Source organism: Pithys albifrons, chromosome 20 (genome assembly GCF_047495875.1).
Source record: "Pithys albifrons albifrons isolate INPA30051 chromosome 20, PitAlb_v1, whole genome shotgun sequence".
Taxonomy (NCBI): Eukaryota; Metazoa; Chordata; class Aves; order Passeriformes; family Thamnophilidae; genus Pithys; species Pithys albifrons.
Window position 1 is genome coordinate 7,895,577 of NC_092477.1, and position 17,817 is coordinate 7,913,393.

The following is a 17,817-nucleotide window of genomic DNA, read 5'->3' on the forward strand; positions in this document are numbered from 1 at the left end:
GTCCCGCCCACCCACCGGTCTGGAGCGCGCCCTGCACAAAGATGGCGCCCGCCCGTGTCGCCATGCCCGCCCCCAAGATGGCGGCGCCGCCCGCGCTGTGCGGCGGCGGGACGGGCCCATGGCGGCCGTGAGGGGGTGAGGTCAGATCCGGGGCGGGGCCGCCGCGGGCAGGGGGACAAAAGGCGCCGGAGCGGCGTGAGGGAGGGCGGGAGTTGCGGGCAGGTGGGTGCGGTGCGGTTCCGTTCTCTCACGGTGCCGGTGGGCAGGTGGGTGCGGCGGGCTGCCCGCGGGGTTGGGGTGCGTGTGCCCGCTGTGAGGGGCGCGGTGGGGCCGGGGGCGGCTGCGGGGGCTCGGGTGGGGCCGGGCGGGGAGGATTTGCTGAGTAATTCGGTGGGGTTTGGCCGCCCCCGGGTCTCGGCCCGGCACGGCCGCGGGGTGGGGGGTCCCGGCAGGGGAACGGCGCTGGTTTGTGCCCGCTGCTTTGTACCTGCTGGCTGTCACCTGAGGGTTTTGTCACCTGCTGGTTGTCACCCGCGCACCGAAGCTCGCTGGGGGTTATTTTTACCTCCCCGAGGGTTGTTTTTCTGTGTCCGGAGAGCCCAGGCTGTGCCGGTGCGCGAAGAAGCAGAAGGTCAGAGAGCCCTCCCTTTGCGGCACCGTGGGGCGGATAAAATGAAACAGCTTTGATTTCTAAAGGTTCTGCTTCCAAGTCTGTCAGCCCCAAGGGCAGCGTTGGGGTCAGTGTATCCATCCTCACCAGCCTGGGTTTGGATTTTCCTCCGGCCATGTCTCCTCTTTTTCCTTTTCTCGCTGTTGTTGACAAAGTGCGCTCTGCGGTCCCTCCTGCCCGGCTTGGTGCGTGAGAGATCCCTCCCAGGATCCGCTCCTTCCCTGTGTTCCCATGCCCTGTGCTGACATGCAGGAAGCAAGGGGCAAAAAAAGAAAGCTGTTGTTATTTTTGTTGATGGTGCTGAACTGCTGACACTTCAAAAGGGATGCGTGTTGAGAGGGAAGGGAACAGTGCTTGAATCTGGGGTGGTTAGGAAAGTGATCTTTCAGGTGCTTATGATGGGGTTATCTAAAAGAAATCATAGAATCGATTGGGTTGGAAAAGACCTCCGAGATCATCAAGTCCAGCCCTTGGTCCAACTCCAGTCCCTTTACCAGATCATGGCACTCAGTGCCACGGCCAAGCTCAGCTGAAAAACCTCCAGGGATGGGGAATCCACCCCCTCTCTGGGCAGCCCATTCCAATGCCTGAGCACTCTCTCTGCAAAGAAGTTTTTTTCTGCTCTCCAAGTTAAATTTCCCCTGGCAGAGCTTGAGCCCATCGTGCCCCCTTGTCCTATTGCTGAGTGCCTGAGAGAAGAGACCAACCCCTACCTGGCCAGAACTTCCCTTCAGGTAGTTCTAGACAGTGCTGAGGTCACCTCTGAGCCTCCTCTTCTCCAGGCTGAACACCCCCAGCTCCCTCAGCCTCTCCCCACAGCACTTGTGCTCCAGTCCCTTCTCCAGCCTCGTTGCTCTTCTCTGGCCCCACTCCAACCCCTCAATCTCTTTGCTGAACTGAGGGGCCCAGAACTGAACACAACACTCAAGGTGTGGCATCCTTGGTCCCATCTGAAAGTAATTTGTTCTTCCAGGAGGTTGATCTGTCTCTACCTGTTTAGGCTTAGTTATGATATTAATGTTCAGCATCTCCTTTACCTGGGTTTGCAACACCTGCTTCTTGGTAATTTCTGTTGGAATAACACATGCTGGAGATTCTTTCCTGCAGAGAGTTTTGCTTGGCTCTGTGTTCTTGCCCTCTTTCTACGTACCAAGTGTGTCTCTGTCTGGTTCCCAGTGACCCTCTGAGTTGTTCCTTGCCTCTTAGACCTCCTTCACCAATTAGATATTCGTTACCAAGTTTTTACATGGTGTGGTCCCTCTGTGAACTCCATCCCTTCTTTGCTGATGATCTGTCTCTGTTCCATTGCAGGGAAGCTGCTCCCATGGCTTGGGGGGAGAGCGGCGCTTCAGCACTCGCCCGGGATCCAGCACACAGGAACACCCTCCCCTTCCAGCACAGAGAGCTGACCTGCAGATAGCAGAACCCAGCCAGGTGAGGGCTCTGGGCACACAGAACACCCTCCCCTTCCAGCACAGAGAGCTGACCTGCAGATAGCAGAACCCAGCCAGGTGAGGGCTCTGGGCACACAGAACACCCTCCCCTTCCAGCACACAGAGCTGACCTGCAGATAGCAGAACCCAGCCAGGTGAGGGCTCTGGGCACACAGAACACCCTCCCCTTCCAGCACAGAGAACTGACCTGCAGATAGCAGAACCCAGCCAGGTGAGGGCTCTGGGCACACAGAACACCCTCCCCTTCCAGCACACAGAGCTGACCTGCAGATAGCAGAACCCAGCCAGGTGAGGGCTCTGGGCACACAGAACACCCTCCCCTTCCAGCACAGAGAACTGACCTGCAGATAGCAGAACCCAGCCAGGTGAGGGCTCTGGGTCAGCTCCGAGTGGTAAAGCCAAAAAAAGATAAAAAGATGACCAAGATCCTACTTAAACATAGGTAGGGCAGTGATGAGATAAAATAAACAAAGCAAGGAGAGGTGGTTGGTTGGTCAGAAGGTGATATGGGGGAGAGTGCTGGTATTTAATTGTGGTGGTGCTAATTAAATTGTGTGAGCTCTTAGTCAGCTTGAGGATGAAAAAGGAACTGAGCATAGCCCAAAGTAGAATATAACTGTACACAGTCACCCAAAGCCTAACTCTTGGCCACGTAAACCCTGACTTCACAGTAAATACTCAGAGGCTGCCCAGTGAGTGTTTTGGTGACTGGTGCCTGGAAGGAATGCAGCTGAGAAATAGCAGGAACTGCTGGGTTTGGTGGATGCCCTTCTGTTTCCTGTGGGGTGATTAGTCCTGCTGGGTCGGCATCTCCAGGCAGCTTTTCCCAGTGAACTCTCAGGATTGCACAGTCTGGTCACTTGTGTGGGTGGGTGTCAATTAAGCAATGACACAAACTAGTTGCAGGAAACTCCTTCCCTTCTTGGTTCTGCACTAGGACAGTGAGGAAAGGGATTGCAGAATTCTGTGTTTATCTTTAGGATGGGAAATCTGTCCAGCTTGGCTGTGTTCTAAGCAGGGATGTGCAGTGTGTTCATTCCAGAATAGAAGTACCTCTAAGGCTTGTCTGATGTTCTAGCAGTTCACTGATTTGGTTGGTATTTTTTTTTTTACTGATCCTCTTGTGGTATTTAGAAACCCTTTTAATTCATGTAGGTCAAAGACAAAGTGCATAAATATTTCCTTAAAGCATGCCAGGAGCCCTGTGCTAAAAGCTGATGCTGCCACGTTTGAAATGTGAGTGCCTGAAGCCTTGCAGTGATGACTTGCTGGAGCTGGTTGTGTTCTAATAACTGCTGGTTGTGTTCTCTTAATTGCTGCAGGCAATCAGAGAGAGGGAGTCTGTGCTTTGGGGGTCCCTTATGCTACTTTTTATTTTAAATAACCAGTGGAGGTCATGTATCAGGTTATTGCTGTGTGATTAGAACAAGCTTATTACAAACCTTCATGTAGTTCTGCCACATTCTAAAGGAGGCTTTTGTTCAGCAGAGGACTTAGGAAGGGAAACTCATTTCTTGTGTTAAATGGAGCTTAACTGGTATCTGGGAAAGTAGAGGTGCAATGTCAGGTGAGTGGTGGTGGAGCTCAGAGAAGGGTTTTCAGGATTTTTGTGTGGGGCACATTGTTTTGGTAATGGTTAAAATTTAAAGTATTCAGCTGCAGTCTGGTGATTCTCCTTTGTGCATTTTTTCAAGTGTTTTCAAACACATCCTCAGTTTAGCATTGCACACTAACACTGAACAGGCATTCAGCAGTCTGGGCATCTCTTGGGTGCTTCCAAGCAGCGTTTTCTTTAAACTGTTGGTGTGGTGCATGTCCTGTATTGCACCTGGATATCCAGTTTGTGTAGCTGGGTTATATTTGCCCCTCCTGCTGCTGTGCAACTGTTTTTGGAAATAAAAGCTGTTCAGTCCTGACCTCCCTGCTGACATAACAGTGCTGCCTTCACCCTGTGCATTGAGCATTGTGAACATCTGCTATAAAACTGCCTTGGCAATTCACAAAGCTCCTCTTGTGACAAATGGTCACTGTTTCTCCAGCTCCAGCCCCCTTTTGTGTGTACTGGGCTAGTTAACAGGTTCTCCTTCAGAGTTTCAGGGGTTTTATCAGGTCTTGGTGAGGTGGTCTGTTCTTTGTGAATTGACTGATGCAGTCAGAAAATGTTTTGAGCTGAAAGTCAGTCACAGTTTTGGAGCTTGTGGTCCTGAGGGTATGGGGAGTATGTGAATAGGAGCTTGCTCCTCTTTGCTCAGGCTGAGGCTGAATATTAATGTGCTGGTGGTTGATGTCTTAATTGTCTTGCTTTGCTCGCTGTGTCTTCTTTTGTCTTAACTGGCTCATCTCTTTGGGCTTGCAAACAGCTGTGGCAACACCCCTGGATTTGTGCATGTTGTGACAATCTGTCAGCAATGAATTACATTATCCTTGCTGGAAAGTTTTTGCTCACTTCGAATCTGGTGTCTTGATGTCTTAATCTGCTGTTTGTTATGTGAGAGCTCTGCTCTGTCCACCATTTCTGCCTTGAGCTGAGAACTGCTGGTTCCTCCCCTTGTGCTGGATTAAGTGCTGAAGAGCCCCTTTCCTGCAGCTGCTGAGGTGCTGGAGCTGCTCTGGTTGTTACCGGTCCACGTCTGGTTTCTTAAGTAGTCACAGAATTAATTCAATCACCTGCATAGGCAGCACAAGGGGATGTTTCATTGTGTCCTGCTGGAAGAAGCCAGTTGTACTTTTCCAAGATAGCTCCAATGCCCTGTCCTTGAAGCATCTTTATGGCAAAGAGAAAATTAATTTTGGATAGGAAGCCTGTGGCCACGTACATTCATAATTTATAGGCTGACACAGCCTTTTTTCCCTCTGGTTCACATCAGTGTTGCAAGTCATCTGATGGCACTTAAATTTACATGGCTGGCACACAGTCCCTGCCCCAGTGTCAGTGGTGCAGACTGTGCTCAGCTCTGTGGGCTCTGAATGCTGTCAGAAAGCACAGAATGTGGCAGGCCAGGCCAGGTCTCTGGTGTGGATTGTTCTGGTGGGGCAGATGTTCCTCTCTCTGCGTGTCAGGACGTGCCTGTGTGATGGTAAACAGGAGCTGCTGTTAAGAATGTCAGTCTTGCATCTGACAGGAAGAGTCAACTAATGGGAAGGTGTGAAGATGATAAAGTGCCATCCATACTGTAGGTGGGTTACTCTTTTTCAAGAGCTTCACTAAAGACTGGCCCAGTGGGTTCACTTCATCCTCCTGTGTCCTGTGGCTTGGGTGGGGCAGAACTTTGTGTGTTACTCTGCTCAGTGTTGGGTTCACTGCCTGTTCCACTGAGTGAAGAGGGTGAGTTCTGACAGCTGCTGGTCTGAATGGTGAATGACCCTTTAAACTTGACACAGAATCACAGAATGGGTTGGGTTGGAAAGGACCTTGAAGAACCTGTGGTGATCGTGTTCACTTTCCTACCTCAGAAGATGTTTTGTCCCACGGTGGGGGGGATTTGTTTTGTTAATGCAGAAGGGGCCTGAGGCAGGGATAGCAGTTGGTTGTTCAGGGTTTTGGCATCTGGCTTCACTGCTGTTTCTTTATAAACAGCAAAGAACAAAATAACTTGAGTTGTTCCATCTCACGTCTTGGGCTTTTCCAGTCAGTCACGTGGCTATCCTTGTTCTTGGAAGGTTTTCTGAGGGGTCCCTGAAAGCAGCTCTGTTTCAGCCTCCCTTTTTTTTTCCCCTCTTAATTCTGGACTTAATAAACATGGGGGAGGGAACACACAAATTCCCAGTCCCATTTCTGCCGGGTAAAGCTCTTGCATTTCCTGATTTCTGAACAAAGAGCTCTGTGTCATGCCCTTCTTTAGGATTTCAGGTGGCAGCACGCTGGGGAGGGAAACTGCTCCACTGAAAACTTACTGTAACATGTTGTAGCCCGTCACTAATCAGGGCTGTAGTTTTGAGAGCATCAAGGTTTTTGTTTCCTTTATCTACCTCTGATTCTGTCAGCACCTGAACCTCTGTGCTTCTGAGAGGTAAGAAATTCTGTCAGCAGGGCTTGATTTCTGCTTTGCAGTCCACAATCTTAGAACAAAATCCATGGGGAGTTATGAATATGTGTAGTGGAAACTGAAGAGCTGCAAGATCCAAGGTAAAATGCATCCCCATCCACTTGTCTAGAACTGTATTTTGAGAACTGCCTCACTTGGAAGCTGCACTTGATTAAAGGTGAGGGGGATTTCAGGGAGGTCCTGGAAGTAAAGGGTGGAAATTAAATTCTTGTGCATGTCCTGAGATCTTGCATGTAGAGCTCTCTGTCCTGTAGCTTTGTTAGTAACAGAATGGCCAACAGAAAGGAGGAGGAAAGAGGAGGCTGGACAAAGTATTCAGCAGTGATGAGTCAAGCTGACAGACTGGCCAGTGAGACAGAGCAGTGATGTTGTTTCTGTTCCCTCTGTCCAGAGCTGGCCAGTGGCTCAGGCAGGAATTTGGAGCCCTGCTCAGCCAGGTGTCTGTCAGCAGTAACTCATTCTTCAGTTTTTCAGATTGGATGGTTTTGGATAGAGGAATTGTCCAAATTGGAGAACAGTTGCTCTGTTAATCCCTGTGGTTTGTGGGAAGCATTCATGCTCCCAGCTGTGTCAGCCCTTAGTCAGGTCCATGCTGCCTTATACGTTTAGTCTTGTTTCTGACTGGTTTTACTGTAGGTGTGGTGTGCTCAGAATGTGCCTGTTACTCCAACACGAGTGATTATCTTTCTTCTGCAGGTGTGTCTGGTAAAACACATGATTAGTACTTGGTGATGCTCATGGTTGGGTGAAGGCTGGGTAGGTTTGGCAGGCTGGTTATGTAACTCTGCAACTGCTGTTCCTCCTCTTGGATCAATCTGTTCAGCTGTAGGTCAGGCTGGGGCAGGGATGGTCCCTGCTGAGGTGCAAACCTGGATCCAGGTGAATTTTCAGGCACTGAAGGTGTGTGTAGCAGCCAAACGTGGAATGTGTCAGTATTTCAGGAGCGTATTTATCTAGGTTGGATTGATCCTGCTGTGTGATATCAGGGCTTGAGCATACAGATCTTTTCCTGAGCAATCCTGGGTGTTGCTGCCATAAACTGTCCTGGGGTGGTTCTGTATTGGACATGAATTGTAGTGCTGCTTGATGGAGCTGAAACCCTCCAAGGTAAAGTCATTTCTTGGGGGCAGGGGATGAGAGGCTGCTCAGGGACTGTGTGGTGGGGGTCAAGCTCTGTGGAATGCAAAAGCTGAAACACTTTTCAGACAGGCACTTGTAAGATTTTTATGTCCCCCCTCCTCAGTATGCAATATCTAAAGTTTGCCTATTTAATTACACCCTTGGAAAATTTACTTTTTTATGTGTCTGATGAATTAACAGGAGTTTAGACAGAGATGTTTTGACTGATCAGTTGGTGCAAGTTTAGTGAAATCAACTTGTCCTTAAACTTGAGTAAAGCACTCTTTGGAAGTCTCAGTATCAATTCTTTTCCTGGGGCAGAGGGAACTGTGCTGCAAATGGACTGCCTGTTCCTGAGCTCCAGCTGCAAGATTCTGCAGTTTGAGGTGTATGTGAAGGAGCTCAGATCCTCCTTCACCAAAACTGCTCTGACACTGAACTTCCTTTCCTGTGGCTGTTCCTGTCCATGAACTCAGTCCAGGTGTTTTGTGCTCAACCTTCAGTGAGGCTGCAGGACAGAAAATACTTGGCAAATAAAGGTTCTTCACAGTGAACACTTAGCTGCTGACAAAGCAGCTTGGAGTCCAACTCCTGGAAAGAGCAGGAGCTTGAAATCCACCACCTGCCTGCTGGGCCTGCAGAGTTTGATCTGGTCTTGGTCCCAAGAGCAAAACTGCTCTAATCCAGCGTGGAGAGTGATGCAACAAGAACTGGTTACAAGATGGAGTCCACAAAATAAAGATGGTGTTTGTATCTTGGACTGTCAGGAACCAGACACAGGGAATCTGGGTGAGGAGGGATGTGACTTCTCATCTACTTTCTCAAGTTTTTGATGGGTACTTTTTCCCATTTCCTGCTGGGAATAAGGTTGAATAAGACGTAACAAATTCCAGCTTCTGTAAAGGTGGCCCCTGGTTTTATTGTTCCTCTTTGAGACTTGAATGGGGTCTCCACTGCTGGCAGGAGGAGTGGGGGCTTACTGTGAATGTCTTTTTCTTTTCCAGTGACCTGTCATTGTTCCTGAAAGGCAGGAGATTTCCTGCTCCACCCTGCTGGGGTTTAATTGCTGACACTGAGATGTAATAAGTTCTCATGGGACACTCTTGATTATTTTTTTAGCTGTCTTGTAGGTGTACAATGGAAAGGGGGATTTCCTACCCCTTGTAACTGGTAAGCAGAATTAGAGAGCCAGCTGTGCTAATTGCTTTTTGGTTTCCTTCCTACCCATCCTGAGATACAAATCAAAAATGAGCACAAGGGTCATTTCTTGTAAGGAAAAACTTAAGCATTTTCTGGACTGGGCAAAACTGGTAAAACCAGCACTACAGCTCAAGTTTTCAAATGCCATGAAACCCCAGTAACTGAAAGGAAATCTTCCCAATCTCATAAACCTACTGGGATAACTGTGAGGGGCCAGGCACTTCCTGCAAGTTTCCCCACTAAGAGTGGTGAAGGAGGGATCAGGAGGGATCTTTGAGGAGCAGTGGTATCTGGGCAGGAGAAGGAAAGACAGACATACCTTTTTCCTCCCCTCAGTGTGGAGTAGAAAGAGTAAGCAGTGGTTTGAATGAAGAGCAATTCTTTCATGAACTGCTGGTTTCATTTGAGATGTTCTGATGTGCAGGGGGATCAGTGAGGCTTCCAGGCTTTCTAGGGCTTGTTGAAGAACATACTTGAAGTTTCATCTGGAAGTCAGAAGGACAGAACAAGCACTGCCATGAGGCTGCTGCTTCCCAGAACCTTTTGGTTTCCTTTGTGACACTTAAATCCCAGCTGAGATGAACTCTAGGTGGGAATGGTTGGTCAGGGAAGCGAATTCTTCGAAGTACATCTCCCCCTTCCTCTGTTTCTGAAGTAAATTAGGCAAAAACCCCAGCTGTTACTTGGTTTCAGTACTGAATCTATCAAAGGGTAAGTAACTAATCTTTCCCCAGAGAATTAACTTGAAGGGAGGAAGCCAAAACTTCTTACATGGAAGGAACAGTCATGATATTGAGCAATGTTTGTTCTGTTTTCCAACTTGCTTTGTGAATGTGATGATGAGTTGCATCAATGAAGTGGTTCTGGGAAAAATAACTGCATTGTTTTTCCTTGCCCCTGCAGTTTGAGAACCACACATATACAGGGTTTTTAAGTAAAAGCAAAAACATTAGTAACAAACTCATGACAGCTAATCTGTGTGTGGATTTTATCACTTCTAATAGTGCTGGCAAACTTCTTCATTCCTGAAATAAACTGTAAATAAAACAGTAAATTTTCAAATATTGGCCTGGTCAAGGGAGTTGAAGTCTGCCCTATGAGCTTTCTTTAAGTGTGAATGTCTTGCTCCACAAACTGCTAATGATAAATACCAGCTCTGAGGTTTTGTGACAGTTCATCAGCTGTGACAAGTGACTCACAGGCACCCCCATTCATTTGTCTCCCAGTGACTTGGAATAGTGTCTTGGCTAATTCTAGTCCTGCTGTGCCAGCACTTAACAGGAGTGTCCTGATGGCCTCTTGAGAAGCAGAACAAAACAGTTTAAGCTGCTTCTGGTTTCCTTCCAGGTGAGCCATGATTCCAGTCACCGAGCTGCGCTACTTCGCCGACACTCAGCCGGCCTATCGCATCCTGAAGCCGTGGTGGGACGTGTTCACCGACTACATCTCCATCGTGATGCTCATGATCGCCGTGTTCGGAGGGACGCTGCAGGTCACCCAGGACAAAATGATTTGTCTGCCCTGTAAATGGGTTACCAAAGACTCCTGCAATGACTCTGTGAGAGGATGGACAGCGGCAGCGCCGGAGCGTGGCTACTACAACACCAGTCTGGTTCCCTCTGCGGACACGGGGCCCACGGGGATCCGCTATGACCTGGACCGGCACCAGTACAACTATGTGGACGCCGTGTGTTACGAGAACCGCCTGCACTGGTTTGCCAAGTATTTCCCTTACCTTGTGCTGCTACACACCCTCATCTTTCTGGCTTGTAGCAACTTCTGGTTCAAGTTCCCAAGGACCAGCTCCAAGCTGGAGCATTTTGTGTCTATTTTGCTTAAGTGTTTTGACTCTCCATGGACAACGAGGGCATTATCTGAGACAGTGGTGGAAGAAAGTGATACCAAACCAGCATTTGGGAAAATGAATGGCTCCATGGACAAGAAATCCTCCACAGTCAGTGAGGATGTGGAAGCCACTGTTCCCATGCTGCAGAGAACAAAGTCTCGAATTGAGCAAGGGATTGTGGACCGCTCTGAGACGGGTGTGTTGGACAAAAAGGAGGGTGAACAGGCCAAAGCACTCTTTGAGAAGGTGAAGAAGTTCCGCACACATGTGGAAGAGGGAGATATCGTTTATCGCCTGTACATGAGACAGACCATAATCAAAGTCATCAAGTTCATTCTGATCATTTGCTATACTGTGTACTATGTCAACAACATAACGTTCGATGTGGACTGTAAAGTGGACATAGAGAGCCTGACAGGCTACAGGATGTACCGCTGTGCTCACCCTCTGGCCACTCTCTTCAAGATCCTGGCCTCTTTCTACATCAGCCTGGTGATTTTCTACGGGTTGATCTGCATGTACACCCTGTGGTGGATGCTGAGGAGGTCACTCAAGAAATACTCCTTTGAGTCCATCCGGGAGGAGAGCAGTTACAGTGACATTCCTGACGTGAAGAATGACTTTGCTTTTATGCTTCATCTCATCGATCAGTACGACCCCCTCTACTCCAAGCGCTTTGCTGTCTTTCTGTCAGAGGTGAGTGAGAACAAACTGCGGCAGCTGAACCTCAACAACGAGTGGACTCTGGAGAAACTACGCCAGAGGATCACCAAGAACTCTCAGGATAAGCTGGAATTGCATCTTTTCATGTTGAGTGGCATTCCTGACACGGTCTTTGACCTCATTGAGTTGGAGGTCTTGAAGCTGGAGCTTATCCCTGATGTCACTATTCCCCCAAGCATCGCTCAGCTCACCAGCCTTAAGGAACTGTGGCTCTACCACACAGCTGCCAAAATTGAGGCTCCAGCCCTTGCCTTCTTGAGGGAGAATTTGAAATCTCTCCACATCAAGTTCACAGACATCAAGGAGATTCCTCTTTGGATTTACAGCCTGAAGACACTTGAGGAGCTTCATCTGACAGGGAATTTGAGTGCTGAAAACAACCGGTACATTGTGATAGATGGACTGAGGGAGCTGAAGAGGCTGAAGGTGCTGAGGATGAAGAGCAACCTCACCAAGCTGCCCCAGGTGGTGACAGATGTGGGTGTGCATCTTCAGAAGCTTTCCATTAACAACGAGGGCACCAAGCTCATTGTCCTCAACAGCCTTAAGAAGATGGTCAACCTGACAGAGCTGGAGCTGATCCGGTGTGACTTGGAGCGCATTCCTCACTCCATCTTCAGCCTCCACAACCTGCAGGAGATAGACCTGAAGGACAATAACCTAAAGACCATCGAGGAAATCATCAGCTTCCAGCACTTACATCGTCTCACTTGCCTTAAGCTGTGGTACAACCACATTGCCTACATCCCCATGCAAATAGGCAACCTGACCAACCTGGAGCGCCTTTACCTGAACCGCAACAAGATCGAGAAGATCCCCACCCAGCTCTTCTATTGCCGAAAGCTCCGCTACCTGGATCTCAGCCACAACAACCTGACTTTCATACCCCCAGATGTTGGGCTTCTTCAAAACCTGCAGAATCTGGCTGTGACAGCCAACAGGGTAAGTGAGCCGGGAGCTGAGCTCCTGTCTGAGTGAATAAGGCTGGCACTTCTGTTATCTGGGTGATTAAACAGTGCTACAATGGTCCGTGGGTGCTACCAGCACTGCTTTTGTTTCTCTCTGAGGAGTTTATCTAAGGCAAAACATTGCAGATAACTCTGGGGAAAGCCTGTCTTCCAAGAGCCCTTGTTCTGTAGCATTTCCTCTCTTAACAGTGAGATTCATTCCAAGTGCCAGCAGGACGCCTTTTGGAAGTCCTGCCTGTCAGTTGTTCCTCTGCAGTTGGAAACCTGCAGTCTCTAGACTGATAATCTGTTTTGGGGTTAAAGTGGAGATCTGAGAAACTGTAGTCTTAGTCTAAAACTATGTGCTTCTGACATGTACATGTGCTCTGGCAGCAGCCATGTGGGGTGTGCATGTGTGTGGCTGACTCAGGGCAGAGGGAGCTAAACCAGGTTTATCAACTATCAGAGAGCTGGAAAAGTGTGAACTGTGGCAATTCTTTGACTTTCAGAGGGGAGAAAACATGATGGCCTCTTGCTGTGGGTTTTCCTGTGTAATCCCAAAGGGCTTAAGTCCAAGCTTTAAATTTCAGTTTAAGTGCTGGACAGATTCCAGGGGATGACCAAATCTGCCCAGTTACCATAAGCTGTTTCTTGACTTGTGTTGGAGGGTGTTTATTTGCTTAAAGCAAACTATACCTGTGTTTTCTTCCTGAATCTTTGTTCCTCTATTTGGGACTGAGACTTCATTTACCCTGTCTGACAAAGCTGAAGTTTTCATTCATTCTATCTGCAAATTTCTGGGGGACACTTTTTTCTCTTGGAGTTTGAACAAACCACTAACGTAACTACAGACTGCAGACAGATCTAATTAATTGCTTGTGGGTTCTTCTGGGACCAAGCAGAATTGTCCTGAAGCAGAGCTAGTTTCCACTGTCATACATCAAGGTCCTTAATGCTGTTGGCAGGATGTAATTCTGACTGAGCACTGCCAGATTGCAGCTCAAGTGTGGTTTGGCTTTTCACAGAAGTGCTCTCCAATTAAGTACTTAATTGCTAATGCAGCTCAGTTTTACACAGGGTTCCTCAAACTCCAGCCACAGTTTGAGGTGGGTGTCTGAAGGTTGTGGCAGCAGATGGGGGAGTTCAGCAATCCCAGCTGAACAGCTGCTCCCTCAGCTTTCCCAGCACTGGCTCTGTTTGTGTGGGTGGCTGAAGCTCTGGTGAACCGCATGGTGTGTTACTGGTCAGAGCTTGGCTGATTCTGTCCCACTGTTTTCTGGCAGGGTTAATCTGCAGTGCACCCTCTGCAGTTTTGGGGTGGAGCATTTCTTGCATGAGAGGAGGCAGAGGCAGCTCCATTTTCTGCAGCACTGTGTGGCACCACCCATTTTTGTAAAAAACATCCAGCAGGAAGGCTGGAGCAGCCTTGGCTCCTTGTATTTGGAAACAAAAAGTGGTGAGGACCAGTGGAACAGCCAACTTGTTTGTGTCCTCTGCAGGCGCCTGGGCGAGGCAGAATTGCCCTGGGGCTCTGATAGCCTGGTTACTCCCAGTAAACAGCAAGGAACATAAGAACTGGGAGACTGGCAGTTCCCAAAGCCAGGAATTATCTACAATGTGAGCTCAGCAGTCTTAGTAAATAGAGACTTCTGGAGTTGGCTGGTACAATGGTCCCATTCTGGGAAGCAAGGCTGTTATAGCACATTGCTTCCTTCCTAAACCAATACTTGTCCCTTAAACAGCACTATTATTTTCCAGAGTCTGTGATCATTTGATTGCATGTTGCTGTTTGCAAAACACTCCAGTACCAGTGACAATGGCTGCATTCAACAGTCTCTAATTGGCCTGGTCTCATCCTGGCTCTTCCTTATGTTCCCCCTCATTCAGAATGGATTACAGACAAATTTAGCCATGCATGATATCATGCATAATTTGATTTATGAGAAGGTCATGTTTGCATTTAAAGGCTAAATGAGAGTCTCCAGGCTGAGACTTTGAATTAAGGAGAGAATCCTGAATTGCTATGTTTAGTTCCTAGCCTAGTGTTTCTTACACCTTGGATATTTTCCTAGAAATTCTTTGGGAAGACTGGACTAGGATTTACTAGGAATAAGCCTTATTAAATTAGTGATTCCTGGTTACCTGAAGGTGGTGCTGGGAAAGCAACCAGCTGGTGGCTTCATTTTGTTGTTGTTGTATTTTTACACTGTCAAAACGCCCCATGATTTGGAGCTTATAAAGTCTTTGAAACATTTCACAGCCCTCCAGAAATGATGGGAGAATAGTCCCAGTTCTTGGGGCTTGGAGGTTGTACCCACATAACCTCTGCTGCTCTTACAGCTGAGCTAGAAGTGTGAACTAAATCCAGTCTTTGATGATCTGTGTCATACCAACTGTGCAATGGCTGCTTAAAGCAAAGGAGCTGTGACAGAATAATAGATTTGGGATGGAAAGAAGCTCATGTGATGGCATTGGCCAGCCATGAGCAGGTTTGTGGTCCTCTAGTCCTGTGCTTGGGAACAACATCTTAACCACCATAACTGGTGTAACTAATTCAGTGTCTGAAAGAGGAGTCCATGCAGTTGTGGCATAGTGGCTTTTACTGTGGGAACAGACCTTATGGTGGAAAGCAGGAGCTCACTAAGGCAGAAGTGGGTGATTGAAAACAACTCTTCTGTAAACCTTGAGGCATCGTGTGGGTTTTCTGTCTCTTTGGAGCACGTGCTGGTGGCTTTGCCCATGACTGATCTCTGTATTTCAGATTGAGAGTCTGCCACCAGAGCTGTTCCAGTGCAGGAAGCTGAGGACCCTGCACCTGGGCAACAACGTGCTGCAGTCGCTGCCGTCCCGGGTGGGGGAGCTGACAAACCTGTCGCAGATCGAGCTCCGCGGGAACCGCCTGGAGTGCCTGCCCGTGGAGCTGGGCGAGTGCCCCCTGCTCAAGCGCAGCGGGCTCGTGGTGGAGGAGGACCTGTTCAACACCCTGCCCCTCGAGGTCAAGGAGCGGCTCTGGAGGGCAGACAAAGAGCAAGCCTGAACCCCTGAGAAAAGGGAAAAGCCTCTGACCAACTAGAAGGAAGCAAAAGGCCATTCCAGCCCCCTTTTCCCCAGATGCTCCCCTTTTTCCACTCCCATCGTTACCAGACTGGCCAAGGAGTCCTTGACAAATGTGACTCTGAATGAGTCAGCTTCTTGCCTCAGATGCAGGATGGGGGAAGCTTGGGATCAGGATGAGGATCAAGACAGATTAATTGGCCTCTGAGCAAGGGCCAGTGGGAGTTAGAGGTGTTGCTGTTCTTCTGGATAGGATCTGGGGTGAGGTGGATGGTGCTGGTGAGAAGAAATGACCTTTGAATGGAGGAGAAAATGAATGTGGGGATTGCTGCATTGCTCCAAACAGGGCTTATTACGTGCCAGGGACTGAGAGTCCAGTGTCCTGCAAGCAAAGACCAAGAGCCAGGAAACCTCTTGAGCTTCCATCTCTGTGACACTGGGCACTGCTCCCCCCTGCCTCAGATCCAGTCAGTGAGGCCCCCAGTGGGGTGGGATGGGACAGACAGCTGGTTTTATCTGGATGCTGGCGTTGGGATTTGGGGGATAAACATCTCACAGCCGCTTGAATGCAGGATTTATTTTTTTACTGTCTTTCCCCTTTGCACTCTACACCTTTTTCCTCTGCCCTTGGAGAAGGAAACAAACTATCTGCTCCCTTAAGATTGCACTACTTTAATGGTTTCAAGTCACTTGTGCTGATGAATAGATCACACAGCATCCTTCTCCAGCTGACGGTGCTGGAGGCACTAACTGACAATTCCAAAGCTTTAGCCTGTTCTGAAATGGATGGTTGCAGTGCAAGTGGGAGAAGATCTGGATAAAAGGCAATTGGACTGTTTAATCTACTCTCCCAGAAGCATCAAGCTGCTTCCAGCTCTGGCTTTTAGTTTTCAAGCAACTTTTCAATTGCTGGTATTTTGTTGCATATCAAGTCTGAACTTACAACTGGCCACTCTGCCAGGGCTCTCCTGGGGTGGGAGAGGAGCCTCAGGTTTCCTCTGCACCTCTTGTCCCCCATCCCACCTTCCCCCACAATCAAGTTGTTAAATTAAGCTGTTCCACGCTCTGCAAGTGGTTTTTATGGCTGTAGTCTCCAGAGCTGCTTGATTGTTGTTCTCCTCACTTTAACAGTTGTCAGTTCCTGTTACACCTCTTGACCTAAATAACAGGCTGGTTGAACCTGGTGCTGGAAAAGAAACCTGTCCTCCTGTTTCTTCCCCTTTTTGTTCCCTCAGTGTTAAGGAGGAGAATGAGAATCCTCTGTGGACTGAGCCCTTTCGGATCCCTGGAATAGAACAGTCTTTATTGAAACAAGTCTGACCTGTTTGGTATTTTTTGACAAAAAGCCCTCACCCTTCTGGCCTGGCAGAGGCAGATAATGTGTAGTATGTCCTGATAATCATGTCCTTAAGGTGGGTGATTAAGGTGTGCCTCCAGTCCTCCCAGCTCTGTGCTTTTCCATCAGGAGGAAGAGGAGGCTCCTGGACCTGCAGGTCCTGGTTGTAACACTCTGCATCAGACCAGCAGGTTGGCTCCAAGTGCTGCAAACTGAGGCATGAGAGGTTTGGAGGCCTCCCATGTGCACAAAGGGGGAAGCTGCATCCAAAGTGATTCCTGGCTTAGGGAATTGCAGTGACCCCATGGATGTTGGGGCAATAAGGCACACTGTGGCTTTCTTCATCCAGATGTAAGATATGAATTATATATATACTAAATATGCTGAAACCATGAACAATGTTAACTGGACTCTGGATTTTTCGATGTTCAGATGCTTAAATAAAGCTACATTAAAATCAGGAGATCTGTTTATAAAACTGCTTTTAAGAAAAAATGTAAATTTTGCTTCCCTTAGTCCATTCATTATGAAAAGTTTGAACAGTCCAGGGAATAGTATAATTAAATCTCCATCTGGGAGGCAAGGTGCTGTAAAAGCTTTTCTGGCTTCTAACAGGGTTAGTGTCCTGAAATTGTGTTTGAGTTGGGGCCACTGCTGAAAGGATGGGGAAGGACTGATGCTGGTTGGACAGCACTTGTATTTGCACGAGCATTTTGCATCACAGAAAGGACAGAAATTGCTTGGTGGGCTTATGCTGCTTGAGTAAAGCAGGAATGGCCTCAGGCTTAGCTGCAGTAGTGCTGTTTTCCAGTCAGTTCCTGTGGTGGATGTGGGGGCTGTTGGGATGGTGAAGGAAACTGTTTTCTCTTTACTCTGTACCAAAAGATGGTGGAGAATCATGGCCACTGATGGAACTTGAACTCTGTTTGCCATTCAAGGCCACTGACTAACTGGTTTATTACACATGTCTTTTAGACAAGGCAGGGCTGAAAGGGCAAAGCACCTCAGGAGTTTCCCCTCCAGGGAGCAGAGAGATTTCTCCTGCATGTCTGGATAGCAGATGAGTGCTTTGACTCTTGATTCCAGGTGTGGTCTTAATTATGCAAACTCAGCTTTGCACAGCTGAGTTAGGAGTTTCTCTGAGCAGCTCCTGAAAGTGCTGCTGTGCTTCTAAAAGCTTGCAAGGCTCCTGAACTGCCATGGATCCAGCAGGACAGGGGAGCACTGGAGTCACAGAGCTCAGAGACTGCCCTGGGCCAAGGGCTGGGACAGGCCAGTGTTGCTCTTGCATGAAAACATCAGCTCTGGGCTGCTCTTGCAATATTCCAAGCTTAACTTTTCCAGCTATGGCTGCCAGGGCTTGAGAGCTCCCTGTGTGGCAAAATTGGGATGAGCAGCCTGGTGACATTCTGTGCCATAGAC

General features: G+C 48.5%; 1 protein-coding gene across 4 annotated transcripts; it reads left to right on the top strand.

Moving 5' to 3' along the window:
* The first annotated feature begins 151 nt into the window (after positions 1–151).
* LRRC8A (leucine rich repeat containing 8 VRAC subunit A) lies at positions 152–16,858 on the top strand. Of its 4 annotated transcripts, none has more exons than XM_071574439.1 (4): positions 152–222; positions 1,982–2,181; positions 9,837–12,000; positions 14,767–16,858. In XM_071574439.1, exons 3-4 carry the CDS (start codon positions 9,844–9,846, stop codon positions 15,040–15,042), a joined length of 2,433 nt encoding a protein of 810 aa, XP_071430540.1. In that variant the 5' UTR covers positions 152–222; positions 1,982–2,181; positions 9,837–9,843; the 3' UTR covers positions 15,043–16,858. The 4 variants fall into 4 exon arrangements, with proteins under 4 accessions (XP_071430540.1, XP_071430538.1, XP_071430541.1 ...); XM_071574437.1 differs by having other exon boundaries at positions 200–266; XM_071574440.1 differs by lacking the exons at positions 152–222; positions 1,982–2,181 and adding an exon at positions 2,371–2,412.
* Positions 16,859–17,817: the final 959 nt, after the last annotated feature.